The sequence below is a fragment of the Nycticebus coucang genome, chromosome 2 (assembly GCF_027406575.1).
Source record: "Nycticebus coucang isolate mNycCou1 chromosome 2, mNycCou1.pri, whole genome shotgun sequence".
In the NCBI taxonomy this organism is placed as follows: domain Eukaryota; kingdom Metazoa; phylum Chordata; class Mammalia; order Primates; family Lorisidae; genus Nycticebus; species Nycticebus coucang.
Window position 1 is genome coordinate 1,361,947 of NC_069781.1, and position 16,653 is coordinate 1,378,599.

Sequence of the window (16,653 nt, forward strand, 5' to 3'; positions counted from 1 at the left end):
TCTGGAACCTTCTGGGTCTAAGGAAGTGGGAGGCAAGAGGGCCTGGGCATGGCACAGTGTACTGAGAGGGGCTTGCATACTCCCAGGCCTCTCCTGGGTCTACAGTGGGTCTGGCTGGGCAGATACCACCCCTGTATTACTCCCCTCTTGAGGAGTAATTTTGCTACTTTGTGAGAGGCCGCAATGCTGTCCCAGGGGTTACTGCCACCCACTGGAACTGTTTGGGGCCACATAAATGGTTTCCAGGGCCAGAGGAACTGCACATCCCGGCCTGTGGTGCGCGGGGGTGTGTGCGGACCTCCAGGAGGATGGGAGGCCTGCTGCTGGCCATTCTTCTGGCTTTGGCCGCAGTGCCCAGGGCCCAGGCAGTGTGGCTGGGGAGACTGGACCCTAAGCAGGTGGCACCCTGTGGGGCAGAACATTCCGGGTCTGAGGAAGCAGGGGAAATGGGACGGGCACAGCACACTCCCAGTGCCGCTCTTGGCTCTGACCTGACCACCCTCATGCAGCTCCTTGGGCCCTGGTATGTCCTTGCTGTGGCCTCCCGTGAGAGGGGCTTTGCAGTGGAGAAGAATGTGAAGGACATCGAGGGGGTTGTGGTGACACTCACTCCAGAGAACAACCTGAAGCTACTGTCCTCTCGGCGCGGGTGAGCGAGGCAGTATCCATGTGCCGGGTCCTGCCAGGCCTTCCCTGTCGGGGCCTGTGGCCTCGGACTCCACAGGCCTAGTCCCAAGGCCCTGTGGATTCTGCAGGCCAGCCCTTGCCGCTGCTGCGGCCCCTGCTGCCCCTCAGCCCCTGCAGCCCTGGGCTCTGCTCTGCCCCGTCAGTCCTCAGCCCTGCTACTTCTGTCTGTGCCCCTGACACTCTGGGCCTGGTTGGCCTCTGAGTAGGAGTCACACCTTCAACCTCATGGCCGGTGCAGCTTCTGACCATCCTGCCTGTGTGCTCTTATCCCTGGCTGTGGGCTCCCTGTTGAAAGATATTCCTTAGAGTGGACTCATGACCTGGGGCCCGAGAATCTCTGATTCTTCCATAGCATAATCCTTGAAAAACATGGGCCTTGAGGCCATTTGCCAAGTGCACTGCCTTGTGGTGTCAGGCTGGCCCTGACCAGCACAGCCAGAGAGCGTGTTCACGACAGCAGACCACACACACAGCCGGCAGGTGCTGGGCAGGGTGGGAGAGGCTGTGCTGTCCGGGTGCCATGCCGGAGTGTGGGTGTCGGTACCTGCCTCCCTTTCCAGGGGAGCAGGCCTAGTGGGTGGCATGGTAGGCATTCACCCCAGCAGGCTGGGTCCACAGTGTGGTCTGAATTACCAAGCCAGGCACGAGGAGAACCTTCCCCTCCTCCTGAGGTCGCCTGCCTGGGCCAGCCTGGCCACAGCATAAGCAGGGACAGCGGTCTAGGTTAAGGAGTCAGCTTTTATGGGCTGTCCCGGTTGGCTTCCCATGTGTATTGGCACCAGCCTCTTCTGTTGAGCAGACACCTGAATTTTTGCTGGGTTTGTTTAGTTTCTGGACTGATGGTGGCTCAGGGGACACCAGGTCCTGCACCTAGAATCACAGCCACCTTCCACCCTCTGGGGGCTCCTTCCATGTCCTTCATTCCTTGTGGAGAGCCGGCAAGAGTGAGGGGCTGCCTTGCCCAGGCCTCCTGTGCCACCCTGCTCTCCGGGATGGGCTCAGACTGGCCTGGGACAGGTTTCTGGGGCACCTGGGGTGGCTCCTCACACGGTGTCTGGGGCCTTGACCCCGAGCTGGGGGTGCTTTTCTTTCACAGGCTGCAGGGATGCAACCAGAATGTGGTGGAGCTGCTGAGACGAAGCTCGGGATGGGTGTTTGAAAATCCCAGTAAGTGCTGGTCACAGGCGCCTCCCTGGGCAGTGTGTCCCCGAAGTGCCCCAGGCCCCTGTGCACAGTGCTCACACCATGCCTGCTGCTGCCCCACAGAGCTGCACAGGCCCCGGTGCCTGACCAGGGGCTGCCCACACCCACGGGTACAGGCTGGGCCCACGTGACCTGGCCGTCCTCACGACAGGACAAGCTTGTCCTTATATCTGTCTGTCATTCTTTGAACCTCTGCACAGGGTCTCCCCAGCCCAATGGCCCTCGCCCTGCCCTGGTCCTCTGTGGCTACCCTATGTGCGGGGCGGGTGTCTTCCAGCCCTGGGTGTGTTGGAGTACCGCGTGCTAGGCACGAACTTCAGAGACTATGCTGTGGTCTTCACCCAGCTGGAGTTTGGGGACGAGGCCTTCAGCACTGTGGAGCTGTACAGTGAGTAGCAGCGAGGGCCTCTTGGGCAAGCTCCCACCACCTGGGGTTGCTGCACCAGGGCATCTGCAGAGGGACCTCTGTTCTCCTCCCCAGCCCCTCCTGTCTGGCCTTCTCCCTGTGCCCTCTCTGGTCTCTGCCTGGGCCCCTCCCTGGCCTCCACCCCAACCTTCTCTCTGGCCCTCAGAGCCTGCTGGCCCCTGTCTGCAGGTCGGACTGAGATGGCCAGCCAGGAGGCCTTGGGGCTGTTCTCCAAGTGGAGCGAGGGCCTGGGCTTCCTGTCTCAGCAGCAGGCCCAACTGCACAAGGACCGTGAGTGTCCCTGTAGTGGACACAGGGGTGGCTCGGGGTGTGATGGGTTGCACATTTCCTGGCCTCTGCTGGTCTTGACCACTGTTGCAGCCTCAGGGGTCAGGCAGGGCTGAGGCTGTGGGGCCAGTCCCCATCCCAGGTGAGGCTTAAGGGAGGAGATGGGGCACTGGGTGCCCCCAAGCCCACAGCCTGTCTTGTCTCCCCATCTAGTCACCTGTGCACAAAAGATCCTCCAGGTAAGCTACCATCCAGACTACCTGGGCTCCCAGAGAGGCAGGAGGGGCTGCCCCACACTCTGGAGGGCGGGAAGACCCCTCATTCTACCCAGCAGGGCTGTGGGCATGGGGGGGGCCTCTGGTGAATCAGGGTTCCCATACACTTCTCTCGGTTTCCAGTGAAGGCTGTGGCCCCACAGGGACAGTGCCACCAGGCCCTAGTGGGGGCCGGTCAGGGGCTGCCCTCAATCCAGATCGGAATAAAGTGATTCTACCAGCAAACCCACCAATGTCTCAAGTGTGAGCCAGGCAGTGTCCCGCAGGCTGTCAGAGGAGCTGGATGGGGCATTGCCCTCTTGGGGCTCTGACCCATGCAGGGGGACATCACCAAGGGCCAAACGACTGGACCTGGAGCCATCCCGGGATGAGAGGCCTGCACCTGACCCCTCACCAGAGTTCCTCTGGGCCTGGGGCACCCAAACTCCAGCCCCAGTGGGAGGTGGGGGCTAGTCTTGGGACATGGCTGGCCGAAGCTGCTTCCCCCACTGGGACCTAACATAGCCCTCCAGAAAGCTGGCACTGGTGTCCACTAGGTCTATGGCTGGGGTGCCACTGTGTCCCTGAATTATCCAGGGGAAGAGAGCTGCAGCCAGCATTGGCCCTGCCTGCATGGCTGGGAGAAGATCAGCTCTCCAAGCTCAGCTGTCTCTGGGCTAGTGCTTTGGTTGTTTCCAAGATAGGGGTCAGGGACCCTGGAAGGCCTGCACTTGTGGGTCTTCCTGCATTCGGGAGGGGGTGCTGCCTGAAGTCCTGGGAGAAGCACAAGCTGTAGGGGCTGCTGAGTGGGAAGTGGGGGGGTCTCTGCTGCTGGTGCTGAGGTGAGGTACACACGAGTCACCATAATCCCTAAGGTGGGACTGGCACACACCTGCACATGGGAGCACCCATTGCATATGGACACGCCCATCCAATCTGGCCCTTCCCGGGCACCTGCTCAGACACTGCCATTGAGGGAAGCCCTTCAGGAGGTGTGAGGGTCTGGGCCGGGGCAGCTGTGGGAGCACTCCCCACATGCATGATGTCCTAGAAGGGTCTGGGCCTTTTGCCTCTCACCTGGGGGTTTCAGAACGAGAGGCCTAGCATGCCAGGTGACATGGTGCCAGGGTATAATGGGGGGCACACGTGGTGACCTAGGTCAGGGTGGTGAGGAGGGTAAAAGTCTTGGCACTCAGTGTGGCCTCTGGGAATGTGATGGCCTCTGTCTTCAGATAGAGATCTGAGGTGGCAGGGCTGTGCCAAGGCTCAGTGCCTGGGGGCCGAGGTCAGAGCCACACCTACTGCCCCCGCCCCCTCTCTGTGGCCCAGCCGAGGCTGGTTTGGGGCTCTGGGGTGTGTCAGACGCCCACCACAGGGCTGGCACAGGGAGACTTAAATGCGATGTCCAGCCCTGCGTGGCTGAAGAAGGAGGGTGAGGATGAGGCCGGGGCCACCAGTCTTGTTGCTGGTCCTGGTCCTGGCTGGGGGTTCCCAGCCACAGGAGTGGCACCCCAAGGAGGCCCACAACCTCAACTGGGACAAGGTGAGCCATATGCCTGCTGGTCCCTGAGCCAGGCACCAGGCGCCAGGCCCTGCAGGACTGGGAACAGCGGCAAGGCAGCCATCTGGGAACGAGCATGGCTTCCGGAGCCAGCAGGCCACCCACCTGGCCTCTCTCCATGACCACAGCACAGGGGCCCTGTGAGGTGCATGGCAAAGGGGCCGGAGCCCTGAGGAGGGGCAGGGTGGAGAGGCCCAGAGAGGGCAGTGGGGTATAGAACAGGGAGGTGTGTTCTGGGTTAGGGGCGGGTTGGCTGGCAGAAGGTTCCTGTACCATGGTGAGTGGACCCTGGGAGCAGGCCCTGCCTGTTGGTGGCTGGGGCTCTGGTGGGAACAGCCAACTCTCCATGCCTGCTTGGCCCCATGCAGGCGACGGCTGGTCCTCGGGAAGGGTCCCTTGTCTGGTGGGTTCTCTTGCTAAAGCCTCAAGGGGGCATGACCCCCTGAGCAGCTGCTCCACACCTGCCCTTCCCCCAACACCCCCTGGGCAGTTTTCAGGGTTCTGGTACATTCTGGCCGTGGCCAGTGACGCACAGGGATTCTTGCCAGCCAGAGACAGAAGGAAGTTGGGGGCATCCATAGTGAGGGTGAAGAAGACAGACCAGCTCAAGGTGGTCACTGCCTTTAGCCGGTGAGTGGGCATGGGTGGTGGTCCCAGCAGCCCCTTATAGGCAAGGGGCACCCTCTTCTAGGAGGCAGGGCAGGGAAGGCATTAGGCAGGAAGCTGGGCCTGTTGGCCAGTGTGAAAGTTCAGGAGGACTGTCCCCCACTTCCTCCCCCAACAACTCAAAGGATGGATTTGAGCAGAAGCTGCCTACAGCCCAGGGTGGAGTCCACAGCCAGTGGTTGTTTAGAGTGTCCCTCTGTGCAGTGCTGCAGGCCCTGGTTCAACGGAGAAGCCCTGAATCTCAGAGCCTCAGTTGATGTGAGAGTGAAGCAAACTGGGAGCTCGCCTCCACCACTCCCCATGACCCCCACTCTCCACCACCCACCACTCCCAGGCCCCCACAGCCCCCGCCACCCCTAGGCCCTGCCACCTGCCAGGCCCTCCCTCCCCCAGGCTCTGCCACACCCCAGACCCCTCCCCCAGGCTCTAGCCCCCTGCCCTGCCATCCCACAGGCTCCACCACCACCAGGCCCTCCTATCCCCTAGGCTTCACTACCCCCGGCCCCAACCCCCCAGACCCTGCCACCTCCCAGGCTCCACCATCTCCCAGGCTCTGCCACCTTCCCAGGCTCTCCCCTCAACCCCCCCACACCCCCTCCAGACCACTCTAGGCCCCCACTACTCTCAGGACCCCACACTTAGGCTTCACCACACCCAGCCCCTACCCCCAGGCCCCCACCACACCCAGGCCCCAAACCCCCAGACTCTGCCACCTCCAGACCCCCACCACCCCCTAGACCCCCACCATCCTCAGGCTCCCATCATCTCCAGGCTCATGGGGAGCAAGAGAGGGACCTAGACATTTTCTTTACTTTTTTTTTGAGACAGAGTCTCAGTATGTCACCCTGGGTAGAGTGCTATGGCGTTATAGCTCACAGCAACCTCAAACTCTTGGGCTTAAGTGGTTCTCTTGCCTCAGCCTCCCAAGTAGCTGGGACTACAGGCACCTGCCACAATGCCCGGCTATTTTTTGTTGTTGTTGTTGTTGTTGTAGATGTCATTGTTGTTTAGCAGGCCCGGGCTGGGTTCAAACCTGTCAGCCCCTCTGTATGTGGCCGATGCGCTAACTACTGGGCTAGGGGTGCCGAGCCCGGACCTAGACATTTTCCTGGGGCATCTCAATGGGCTCAGGGCATGAGGAGGGGCTTTCCAGGCCAGAGGCTGCAGTCTCCACCCTCCCCCAGATCACAGGGTTGCCAGTCACAGGAGGTGACCCTGAGGAAGGACAGGAAGAAGGCTGTGTTCAGGAACACCTGTGCGTATGGAGGGGCTGGGAGGAAGGCAGGAGAGGGGTCCTGGTCCCAGAGCAGTGGCCAGTAGGTGGTCAGGCTGGCTCTGGGCTGCCCAGCCTGGGAGGTGAGGCTGGGTGTGGCACCTGTTCCCTCTGGACAATTACTGTGGCTGGATCTGAGGGCTGGGGTTAGGTCTGGGGGTGGCAGGGCCTTGTGTCCACTGGGGTCTCTTCCAGTGAGAGGGGTGAAGGCCTTCCGAGTGCTGGCCACCGACTACAGCTACGGCCTGGTCTACCTGCAGTTGGGGAGGGTGGCCATCACCCACAGGACCCTGCTGCTCCTCCGTGAGTGGGGGGCAGGGGTATGGGAGAAGAGGGGAGGCCTGGGGGGCCAGAGAGAATACAAAGGGGCAGCTGGGCAGAGGTGACAGACGGATGGTAGATGGTAGTGGATGTGGAGACCACAGTGGCAGGCCTGGAGGTAGCCTGTAGGGGTGGGAGAGTATTTGAGGGGGAGGTCACTATGGCAGTGAGAGGCCACAGCAGATGGTGGACTATCCATGTGTTGGGGAGGTCACCAGGGTGATGGCAGGCGCAGCTTCCAAAGTCTTGGGGTGGGGGTGGAGGGGGAGGAAATGGTGTGGGAGGGGTCCTGGGTCTCAGTCCGGGATGGGCATGTTTAGGACACAGCTGGTCAGAGGGCACCATGTAAGTAGAGAAGTGGCTGCTCTGACGGCTGTGCACCTGGCTACCTTCGGGGGTTACTTTGCCAAGGGGGGGGGTCAGCATGCAGCCGGCTGCCTCCCGTGGGTTACTTTTCCAAAGGGAAAAGTATGGTTGGAGTGTCTGATGCCGTGGTTTTGATGCCTGTCCTACTTCACAGATAGACAGAATGTGTCAAGTTTCCAGAATCTGAAAGACTTCATGGACAGGTGCGACATCTTGGCGCTGACCAAGACTGCTGTCGTCCTCCCGAAAGATGGTAAGTTCTGACCTCCGGGCTTTGGCCTCCAATCAGCATGGTGGAGGGAGCCACATAGGGTCCATCTTTCCTGGGTAGGCTTTGACAGGCCTGTAGCCAGCCGTGAGGCGCACCTGAAGGCTCCCTGGCCTGTGCACATGGTAGAGGGCGGCATGAGTACTCTGTCTGGCCAGGGGGTCCTGGGCTTGTTCCAGGTGTGCCCTCTGCCCCCAACAGCCAGCCTGCTCACAGCCCCTTTCCTCCCGCAGAGTCCTGTGCACATACCATCCTGCCCTGAGAGCATCCTTTGCTCTTTCCTTTCGACTTGTGGTCCTCCCAGAACCCACAGCCTTGCTCCAGATGACAGGTCTTCAGCTCAGTGGCTTGTTGAGAAGTGTTTGGTGACCCACGGCCATCGAAAGTGTGAAACTCAAGGAGCTCTGACCTCAGAGGATGAGGAAGGAGGGTCGCCTCCCTAAGCTGGGCCCCCTGCCCTGTGTCCTCCCAAGTGCTCCCCACCACTGGCATGCTGCTGTGAAATAGACCATGGGAAGGCAGTGTGGTCCTGTGCCTGCCCTTTGTGCTGCCTCTGCCTCTGTGCTCCTGACACCTGACACTTCCTGAGGAAGCCCGTTGTGGGCCCAGAACCAAGTTAGCCTCTGGGCACAGGGTGGGGAGCCGGACAGGCCAGCTCAGCACTAGAAGTGATGCTTTGCCAGGAGGGGCAGATGACTGTGGTCACCCATATGCACAGTGTTAACCCTGAGAAAGGTATCTGGGGACAGCACGGGCCACAACAGCAGGCCTGAGGTGAGCTTCTTAGAGGAAGTGGCATTCCCACAGTGGTTTTAGATTTTTTATTTTTTGTTTTGGGTTAATATGAGGGTACACACTATTAGGTTACATTATTTGCATTTGTAAAGTCAAGTCCAAAGTCTGAGTTGGAGTTGAGTCCTTCACCCAAGAAGTGTGCCGTATACCCCTACACTGTGCCCATTAGGTGGTAGCTTATGGAGTCCCTGCCCGCCGCCTTCTTGTATTTCATTGTGTTTTTCTCTTGCGTGGGCTCCTGTGGGCCTGTAGTTGTAAGTCTATTAGTTTCAGAACTTGGTAACTTAGTGACTAACTGAGTACATGGGATGCTTGCTTTTCCATTCTTGAGATACTGAGAACATTCTCCAAATACATCCAGGTAAATTGAGAAGATGCCAAGTTGCCATTTTTTGGGTGGCTGAATAGTATCCCGCAGCGTACGTAGACCACAGCTTATTAACTCATTCGTGTGTTGATGGGCGGCTGGGTTGTTTCCACAGCTTTGCAATTGTGAGCTGAGCTGCTGTGAACATTTGAGTAAAAATTTTAAAATTTTCATGGACAGGGTCTTGCTCTGCCACCCGGGCTGGAGTACAGTGGCATCATCACTGCTCCCTACAACTTTGAATATGTGGGCTCAAGTAATCCTCCCACCTTGGCCTCCCAAAGTGCAGGGACAGTAGGCTGGAGCCACTGTGCCCAGCTGGAGCTGATGCTTTTGCAAATATAGCTCTGTCAACACTGTGGGTGTTTTTTTTTTTTTTATGTTGTTGTTGTGTATTTGATTCTAATTTACTTCAGGAGCCAATGGCTGAACCCATAGCTTTATAGGAGACATGCCTCTTTCTCTATATTTCATTATCAGAACTGGGGGGATATCAAGTTCTTCATCTCCCTCTCGTCACATTTTCCTAAAAGCAGGCAGAGCCAGCTGGCACTTTCAACACTGTGCAGCCGGACCGCCCAGTTCACAGGTGAATTTTCTACTTTTCACATAACTGCAGGCGACCATGTTGCTGCCCTTCCTGCTCCCACACGTGCCCCTGTCCTCCCCGTCCGTTCGTACCTGCAGCCTGGCCAACAACCGTGAGGTCTCAGGTGGCCACAACCCTTCAGGTTTTGGCCGACATGCTCCTCCCAGAGCACTGCCCTGGGTGTGCAGCCTGCCCTGCATGTTAGGTTTTTGTCCCAGCAGATCCTCACTTTGAAGTCACCACAGTCACCAGGAACAGTGCAGGGTTTGAGGGATTTTGAAGTGTGGAACGACCCTCACATTGACATAGGAACATTTCTCTCAGCAAGGAAATTCCAAACAGTCATCTGAACTCTGGGCCACAGAACCAACAAGCAGCTTTCTGGCACCCATCAATCTTCATTTCCCAGAGTTTTATGCACATGGAGTCACGCACACGTTCTATTTTTGAGAGCGAGTCTGGCATCTCTCAGTCAGCATAACTATTCTGAGAGCCATAATGTTGCTGTGTGTATCCATAGCTCATTCCTTTATATGCTAACGAGTGTTCTGTGGGTGGCTTTGGGTTGAATTTTAGATTGTTTATTACAGACTTTTAAAACATTGGTACACTTTTAAATACTTTTGCAATTTGTTCCAAGGCACAATTAATTACTGGGAACAGTTTGATCCTTTGAAATCTTCCTTGGGAGCCCCTCAAGAGGTGGCACAGAGCAGCTGTCAGTTTGGGGCAACTATGGCACTCAGCCTGATGTGTGGACATGGCAAGGTTCCTCCATCCCGGCTGCTGAGAATGTGGCTGGATCCCAGTTCTCTGTGAGCCTGAGAACTGTTGTGTTTGCTCCTTTCTGGGTTGTTTGGCTAATAATTAGATTCACTTTTTTTTCCATGCATGCAGGAGGGGCACAGGCTAGCAGTTTGCCCTAGTGTTGGCATCTCCACCTGGCAGACTATAGGCACCTGCCACGATGCCCAGCTATTTTTTGGTTGTAGTTGTTGTTGTTTGGCAGGCCCAGGCTGGATTTGAACTTGCCAGTCCTGGTGTATGTGGCTGGTGTCCCTAGCTGCTGAGCTACAGGAGCTGAGCTGGAGGGCTTTATTTCTTGAGAGGGTATCTCAGCCTGCAGTGCCCATTTTGACAGGTGGCCATACCACTCCAACCACAGGCCAAGAACACACTTTTAAAAAAAAAAAAAAAAATTTTTTTTTTTTTGTAGAGACAGTCTCACTTTACCGCCCTTGGTAGAGTGCCATGACGTCACAGGACTCACAGCAACCTCCAGCTCTTGGGCTTCCGTGATTCTCCTGCCTCAGCCTCCCGAGCAGCTGGGACTACAGGCGCCCGCCACAACGCCCAGCTATTTTTTTGTTGCAATTCGGCCGGGGCTGGGTTTGAACCCACCACCCTCAGTATATGGGGCCGGCGCTCTACTCACTGAGCCACAGGTGCCACCCAAGAATGTACTTTTTAAGTGAGAGGTAAAGGGCCAGGCATGGTGGCTCACACATGTAATCCTATCACTTTGGGAGGCCGAGGCGGGTGAATTGCCTGAGCTCAGAAGTTTGATTGAGATCAGCCTGAGCAAGAGGGAGACCCTGTCTCTAAAAATAGTCAGGTGTTGTGTTGTAGTGGGCACCTGTAGTCCCATCTACGTAGGAGGCTGAAGCAAGAGAATCGCTTAAACCCAAGAGTTTGAGGTTGCTGTGAGCCATGACACCATGGCACTCTACTGAGGGTGACAAGTGAGACTCTGTCTCAAAAAAAAAAAGAAGAGTGAGAGGTAAAATTGGGTCTCCTTGGGGCTGTCCCCAGGGCTCCCTCAAGAGGACAGGGTTGGAGGGCCTTGCATCCAGCACTCTGGGCATCTGGGACTAGGACGAACTCCCCTCTTTAGCACAGAGGGTGTTACAGGACAGAAGGCCTCAGCTTCCTCCTCTGTGAATTGGGGTTCTTGCCCTTGGTGACCCTAAGGGTCCCCCAGGCTGGTGGATGTGTGTGTTGGCCTTGGTTCTCAGTCGATGACCCACTGCCACTAGAGGCCTTAGAAATGCTTTCTGCTCCCTGGAGGGCCTTCTGAGCAGACAGCAGCATAGGGTTTGGGGGACTGAGGACCTGGAGTGGTGCAGAGCCTAGCAGAGCACAGGACGACTACTCTGGGGTCCAGGAAAAGATTGTCCATCTTGGAGCCTAGGGGTCCTCAGTTGAAGCTGAGTGGCAGTCATCGCCCTGGTTGGGGTGAGGAGTCTCCTGGGTGAACTGGACACCCCAGGGCCCGCAGAGAGAGAGAGAGGAGAGGAAGAGGAGCTTGAATTTCCCTGGAACCCGCAGGTCCTGCTCCTTTGCCCACCCCTGGGGCCCGGGAGAGCTGCTACCTTGACAACCCCAAACAAAAGTGTGTGTTTTCTTTTTGGCTTCCTGGGCTGCGGTGCTAGCTCTGGCCACCAGGGGGCAGAGGTGCCTGCTGTGCTCTATGGAGGACTGGAGCCTGGGAGAGCCCGGGGTCACCCTGGGGGTGCCTTGCCTCCACCCAACGTGCCCCCACCCAGTCGCTAGCATCCCTCAGCACACCATGAGCTGCTCAGACGCGGGGAGGGCACTCTGAGATCCTGTGGTCTTTCCATTCAGCAAATGTGCCGAGCACTCGCCCTTGGGGGGCTTCTGTGTTGGTTCTGGGTGGGCCCTGCCCTCCAGGGGCTCACAGGCTGGAGGGGACAGGGACAAGCACAAAAGCAAACACATGCAGGAAAGAGTGAGTGCTGTCGTGAAGCTGGATCCACGTGCTGGGACAGGGCTGTGGTCCCTCTATGGGGTCTCCGAGGCAACCCTACATACATGAGGTGACATGTATGCTGTGACCAGAAGGACAAGGGGAACCAGCCCTGCACAGTCTGGGGACAGCATGTCTGGGGAAGGCTCAGGATGGCAGAGATAGAGAGGAGGTGAGAAAAGAGGCTGGTGTGGCCAGAGAGAGCTGGGGGTGGGTGGGCAGACCCTGGGGCCCGGGCACTGTGCAGGTCACCATGGCTTCGTGGTGGCATCATGTCAACTCAGAGCTGCCAACAGTCGAAGACTGTCACACAGATCTTGTGATCCAGCTCAGCTGGGGCCTCTGTTCCCAGGTTTCTTGGAGGCTGGCACTGTGGTCTCCTCTGAGGCTGGCCTGGACAGGACCCACTTCTAAGTCACTCACACTTTAGCAGCTCATCATATGTCAGTGGGGAGAGGGAGGGAGCCAGGAAGGGAGAGAAGGAGAGAGAAATAGAGAGGGGAGGGAGGGAAAGAAGGAGGGAATGAGAGAAGGAGGGAGGAATGGAGAGAGAGACGGAGGGCGGGAGAGAGAGAGAGACAGGGTGGGAGAGAGATTAAACTAACACAGGAGTTCTACATGGTGTCAGGACGAGACCACTGGAAGAATCCTGCATTTTTCTATGCTAATAATGAACAATCTATAAATGAAAGCAAGGAAACTATCCCTATCACAATATCCCTGAAAATAAAACCAAATTTAGGAATAACATGAACAAAATAAGCTAATGCTGAAATCTCTACTGGAAACTACAGAGCAGTGCTGTAATTGAGGGTCCAGGGTCACATACTAGGAGGCTCAGGGTTGTCACGAGGGCAAATTCTCCCCAAATGCACAGATTCAGCTCAATCGCTATAAAAGTTTTGATGGGTTTGCTTTTTTTTTTTTTTTAAGAGACAGAGTCTCACTTTACTGCCCTTGGTAGAGTGCTGTGGTGTCACAGCTCACAGCAACCTCCAACTCCTGGGCTTAAGTGATTCTCTTGCCTCAGCCTCCCAAGTAGCTGGGACTACAGGCGCCCGGCACAACGCCCGGCTATTTTTTGGTTGCAGTTTGGCTGGGTTTGAACACAGAGGGGTGGATATGACAGCGCCTGCACCATAGGGCTAGAAAGCCTTAAAAGAAAGCAGGAGAGGGGTGCAGAGGTGACCTGCTCCATAACTGAAGCAGAGGAAGAAAATAGAACTTAAAGATATTTCCACAACGAAACAGCAGTTTTATGAAGAACAGCCCTGCTGTTGAGAGCAGGAGCAGAGTTCAAGTTGAAGTTCTTCACCCTGATATATGGGGCTGGTGCCCTACCTACTGAGCCACAGGTGCCGCCCAGGGATTTGCTTTTGTTTTTGTGGAACTGACAATTGATCTTAAAATTCATATAAGGTGCCAAACGCTGTGTGCAAAGGACACAGTTGGGGAACTCACTTCCCATTTCAAAACTTCCTAGAAGGCTGTAGCCGTGGAGGCCGTGTGCCCCAGGGTCAGTGTGTTGACCAGTGCGCAGAAGGTAGGACCGGTATTAAGCCCTCACATTTGTGGTTGATTGATTTTGACAAGGTGCCAACAGGCTTCCTTAGGGAAAGGGTAGTGTTTTCAGTAGATGCTGCTGGCTGGGTATGGCAACCCACACCTGCAGTCCCAGCTATGCAGAAAGCTGAGCGGGGAGAGGGCTTGAGCCCAGGAGCTGGAGGCTGCAGTGAGCTGTGAGGACACCCCTGCACTCCAGTCTGGGTGACAGAGTGAGACTCTTTAAAAAAAAAATGATGAGGGGTGGGGGGGTTGGGCAGCGCCTGTGGCTCAGTGTGGGGCACTGGTCCCATATACCACAGGTGGTGGGTTCAGACCTAGCCCCGGCCAAACTGCAACAACAAAAAAAATGGCCGGGTATTGTGGTGGGCACCTGTGGTCCCAGCTACTTGGGAGGCTGGGGCAAGAGAATCGCCTAAGCCCAGTAATTGGAGTTTGCTGTGAGCTGTGTGATGCCACGGCACTCTACTGAGGGCGATAAAGTGAGACTCTGTCTCTAAAAAAAAAAAGAAAAAAAAAATGATGCCGGGATAATCATGTACGCTCAGGAAAAGATTTATTTAGGCCTGTACCTCACAGAATACCAAAACATTAAGTCAGATGATCATAAATCTAAATGTTAGAGACCAAACTTCCAGAAGAAAAGTAGAAAATCTTCATGACTTCGCGTTGGCCAGGGTTCTTAGATACATCACCATAAATAACCCATAAATAAATAAATTATACTTCATCAAAAGGTGAAACTTCTGTGATCCCAGAATCACCATTATGAAAATGAAAAGGGAAGCCACAGATTGGGAGAAAATATCTGTAAATTATGTGTATGATAATGAACTTGTGTCCAGAATATAGGTACAAAGAACCCTTACAACTAAGTAAATAGGACGACAAGCCAAAGGTGAATAAGAGGCCTGAACACGCTTTCACCTGAGAAGGCACATGTGTAAGACCAGTAAGAACATGGAAAGTTGCTTGATGTCACCAGTCATCACAGAAAAGCAAATCAAAACCATGGTGAGTGGCACGTCACACCCCAGGGATGGCATTAGTCCAAAAACAAACACTAATAGGTGTCATTGAGCGTGTGGGGTGATCAGAGCTCAGTTTGCTAGAGGGTGTGGCTGGCTGACCACAGAGCTGCTCATAAAAGGGCGGTTCCACCACGGGGCGCACCCGGGTTACTGGGGGTGCTGAAAGCGCCTGTCCACATAAACACATGTGCACTAAAGTTCTCAGCAACATTGTTCATAGCAGCCCCAAAGTGGAAACACCTCAGCATCTAGCGGGAGATGAATGGTTGAACCAAGTGTCTGTTGTCCTTATCAAGGGACACTGCTCAGCATAAAAAGGAAGGGGGCGGCCACACGCCACAACCCTGACAAACCTCAGGGAACGGAGCCGGACACCAGAGGCCACATGTTGTCTGGCCCCACGTACGTGGGATTTCCAGAACAGAGAACTCTGTAGAGATGACAGGTGATCTGTGTGGCCAGGAGCGGGGGGTGGAATTGGATCAATCACTAACGAGTGTGAGGGACTTTTCTGGAGTGACGGGGACGTTCCAGAGCATGACAGTGTGGCGGCAGCGCAGCCTGCAGATGTGCTGACAGCTGCTGTGCACACAGAGGGGTGGATATGACAGCACCTGCACTATAGGTCAGCAAAGCCTTAAAAGACAGCGGGAGAGGGCGTGCAGAGGTGACCTGCTCTGAAGCAGAGGAAGAAAATGAAACTTAAACATACTCCCAGGATGAAACAGCAGTTTTATGAGGAACACCCCTGCTGTTGAGAGCAGGGGCAGAGTTCAAGTTAAAGTTCTTCACGTAGAAAAATAGCCGGGCATTGTGGCGGGTGCCTGTAGTCCCAGCTGCTCGGGAGGCTGAGGCAAGAGAATCACGTAAGCCCAAGAGTTGGGGGTTGCTGTGAGCCGTGTGACGCCATGGCACTCTACCGAGGGTGGTAAAGTGAGACTCTGTCTCTACAAAAAAAAAAAAAAAAAGTTCTTCACGTAGACATCAGCTTAGTCACTGGGCTAGTTCTGGGTGGTTTCCACAGTTACCTGGGACTTCACACTTCCCCAGAAACAAAACAAAAAGCAGAAAGGAAGGCTGGAGAGGGGCCCTGAGACAGCAGCACAGAGGACGCTCCTGCTTCCTTAGGCCTGCAGGAGGCTTGTTGGCTGACCCTTGGGTGTCACTGGGTTGGTCTCGTCCCTCTCTCTGGCAGTCAGTGCCGGGGGCTTCGAGCCAGTGGCCAGCCTCACTTCCTCGCAGCCAGACCAGCTGATGCCAGTGTGCCCGGGGCCACCGTTGGCTTCCAGGCACCGTGACCTGCATGATGGCTTGATCCCATTCCTCACAGGACGGCCAGGCTGGCAGGGCCAGAGCACAGGTGTTGATGTTGGCTTCCACGGACGCAGGGACCTGGGGGACTGTTTGGGGTTAAGACCTAAATGTTTTGAGACAAGCCCTTGCCCTGATGTTTTAAAGGTCAGTTGCTACAGTTTTAAAGACACATCCTGTTGCTTTGTCAAGGTGCCTTGTTCTCTGTAGCTGGACAGTGGCCGGTGGCCCCACACCTCCCCTGACCTCTTGCTGTCCAGCTCCTCCCTCTCCATGACACTCATACCGATTTTCACTCCCCTCCTCGTGACACCCACATCCCCCAGCCATCACTGTCCTGTCCACCACTATGACCAGCTAAAGTGTTGCACTGGGCCTGGCACAGCTGAGTCAGCCTGGCCACGTGTCAGCCTATGTGGCTGGAGTCCAGGGTCAGGCAGGCATCTGTGATGTTGTCGAGGACTCTGGTGCCTCCTGTCTCTCTACTCAAGGGTCCCCAGGGTTAGCCGAGACCCCAGGGACCCCTGCCCAGTTTGCAGATGCCCCCTACATGTTTCTTCTCAGCAACCCTCCTCCAGCCCAGAGCAACCCCAGACCAGAGGGCTGAGTCACATCGGGTCAGTCCAGCTCACCCTGGATCTCGGAGGATGGATGGTCATCATCTGTGAGGCCACTGGGCTGTGCGGGGTACTAGAGGGATGGGACTGGATGACAAGTTAGCCACCCACAGTGCTTCCAGCATCCCCAACGGGCCTAACTTCCTGCAGGAGCAGTCCCCATGTGCTGCTGGGGGCCAGCCTCACGACCCCTCAACGTGTATGATATCTAAACAAGGCAGAGACCAGCTACTCTGAAGGGCCCTGTGGGTCCACAGACTAGATGGAAAGCACATGGGTGCAGAGAATGTCCCCAAATAATTAAAGGCCTATCTGCAGCC

At 56.1% G+C, this 16,653-nt stretch overlaps 2 protein-coding genes across 2 annotated transcripts; both read left to right on the top strand.

The window, feature by feature from the left end:
* Positions 1–308: 308 nt before the first annotated feature.
* On the top strand, positions 309–3,074 carry LCN6 (lipocalin 6). The gene is made up of 7 exons (XM_053578501.1): positions 309–398; positions 510–649; positions 1,784–1,854; positions 2,168–2,278; positions 2,486–2,587; positions 2,798–2,823; positions 2,983–3,074. Exons 1-7 carry the CDS (start codon positions 309–311, stop codon positions 2,983–2,985), a joined length of 543 nt encoding a protein of 180 aa, XP_053434476.1. The 3' UTR covers positions 2,986–3,074.
* Positions 3,075–4,276: 1,202 nt separating this feature from the next.
* LCN10 (lipocalin 10) lies at positions 4,277–7,819 on the top strand. The gene is made up of 6 exons (XM_053571625.1): positions 4,277–4,381; positions 4,890–5,029; positions 6,250–6,320; positions 6,534–6,641; positions 7,180–7,278; positions 7,527–7,819. Exons 1-6 carry the CDS (start codon positions 4,277–4,279, stop codon positions 7,553–7,555), a joined length of 552 nt encoding a protein of 183 aa, XP_053427600.1. The 3' UTR covers positions 7,556–7,819.
* Positions 7,820–16,653: the final 8,834 nt, after the last annotated feature.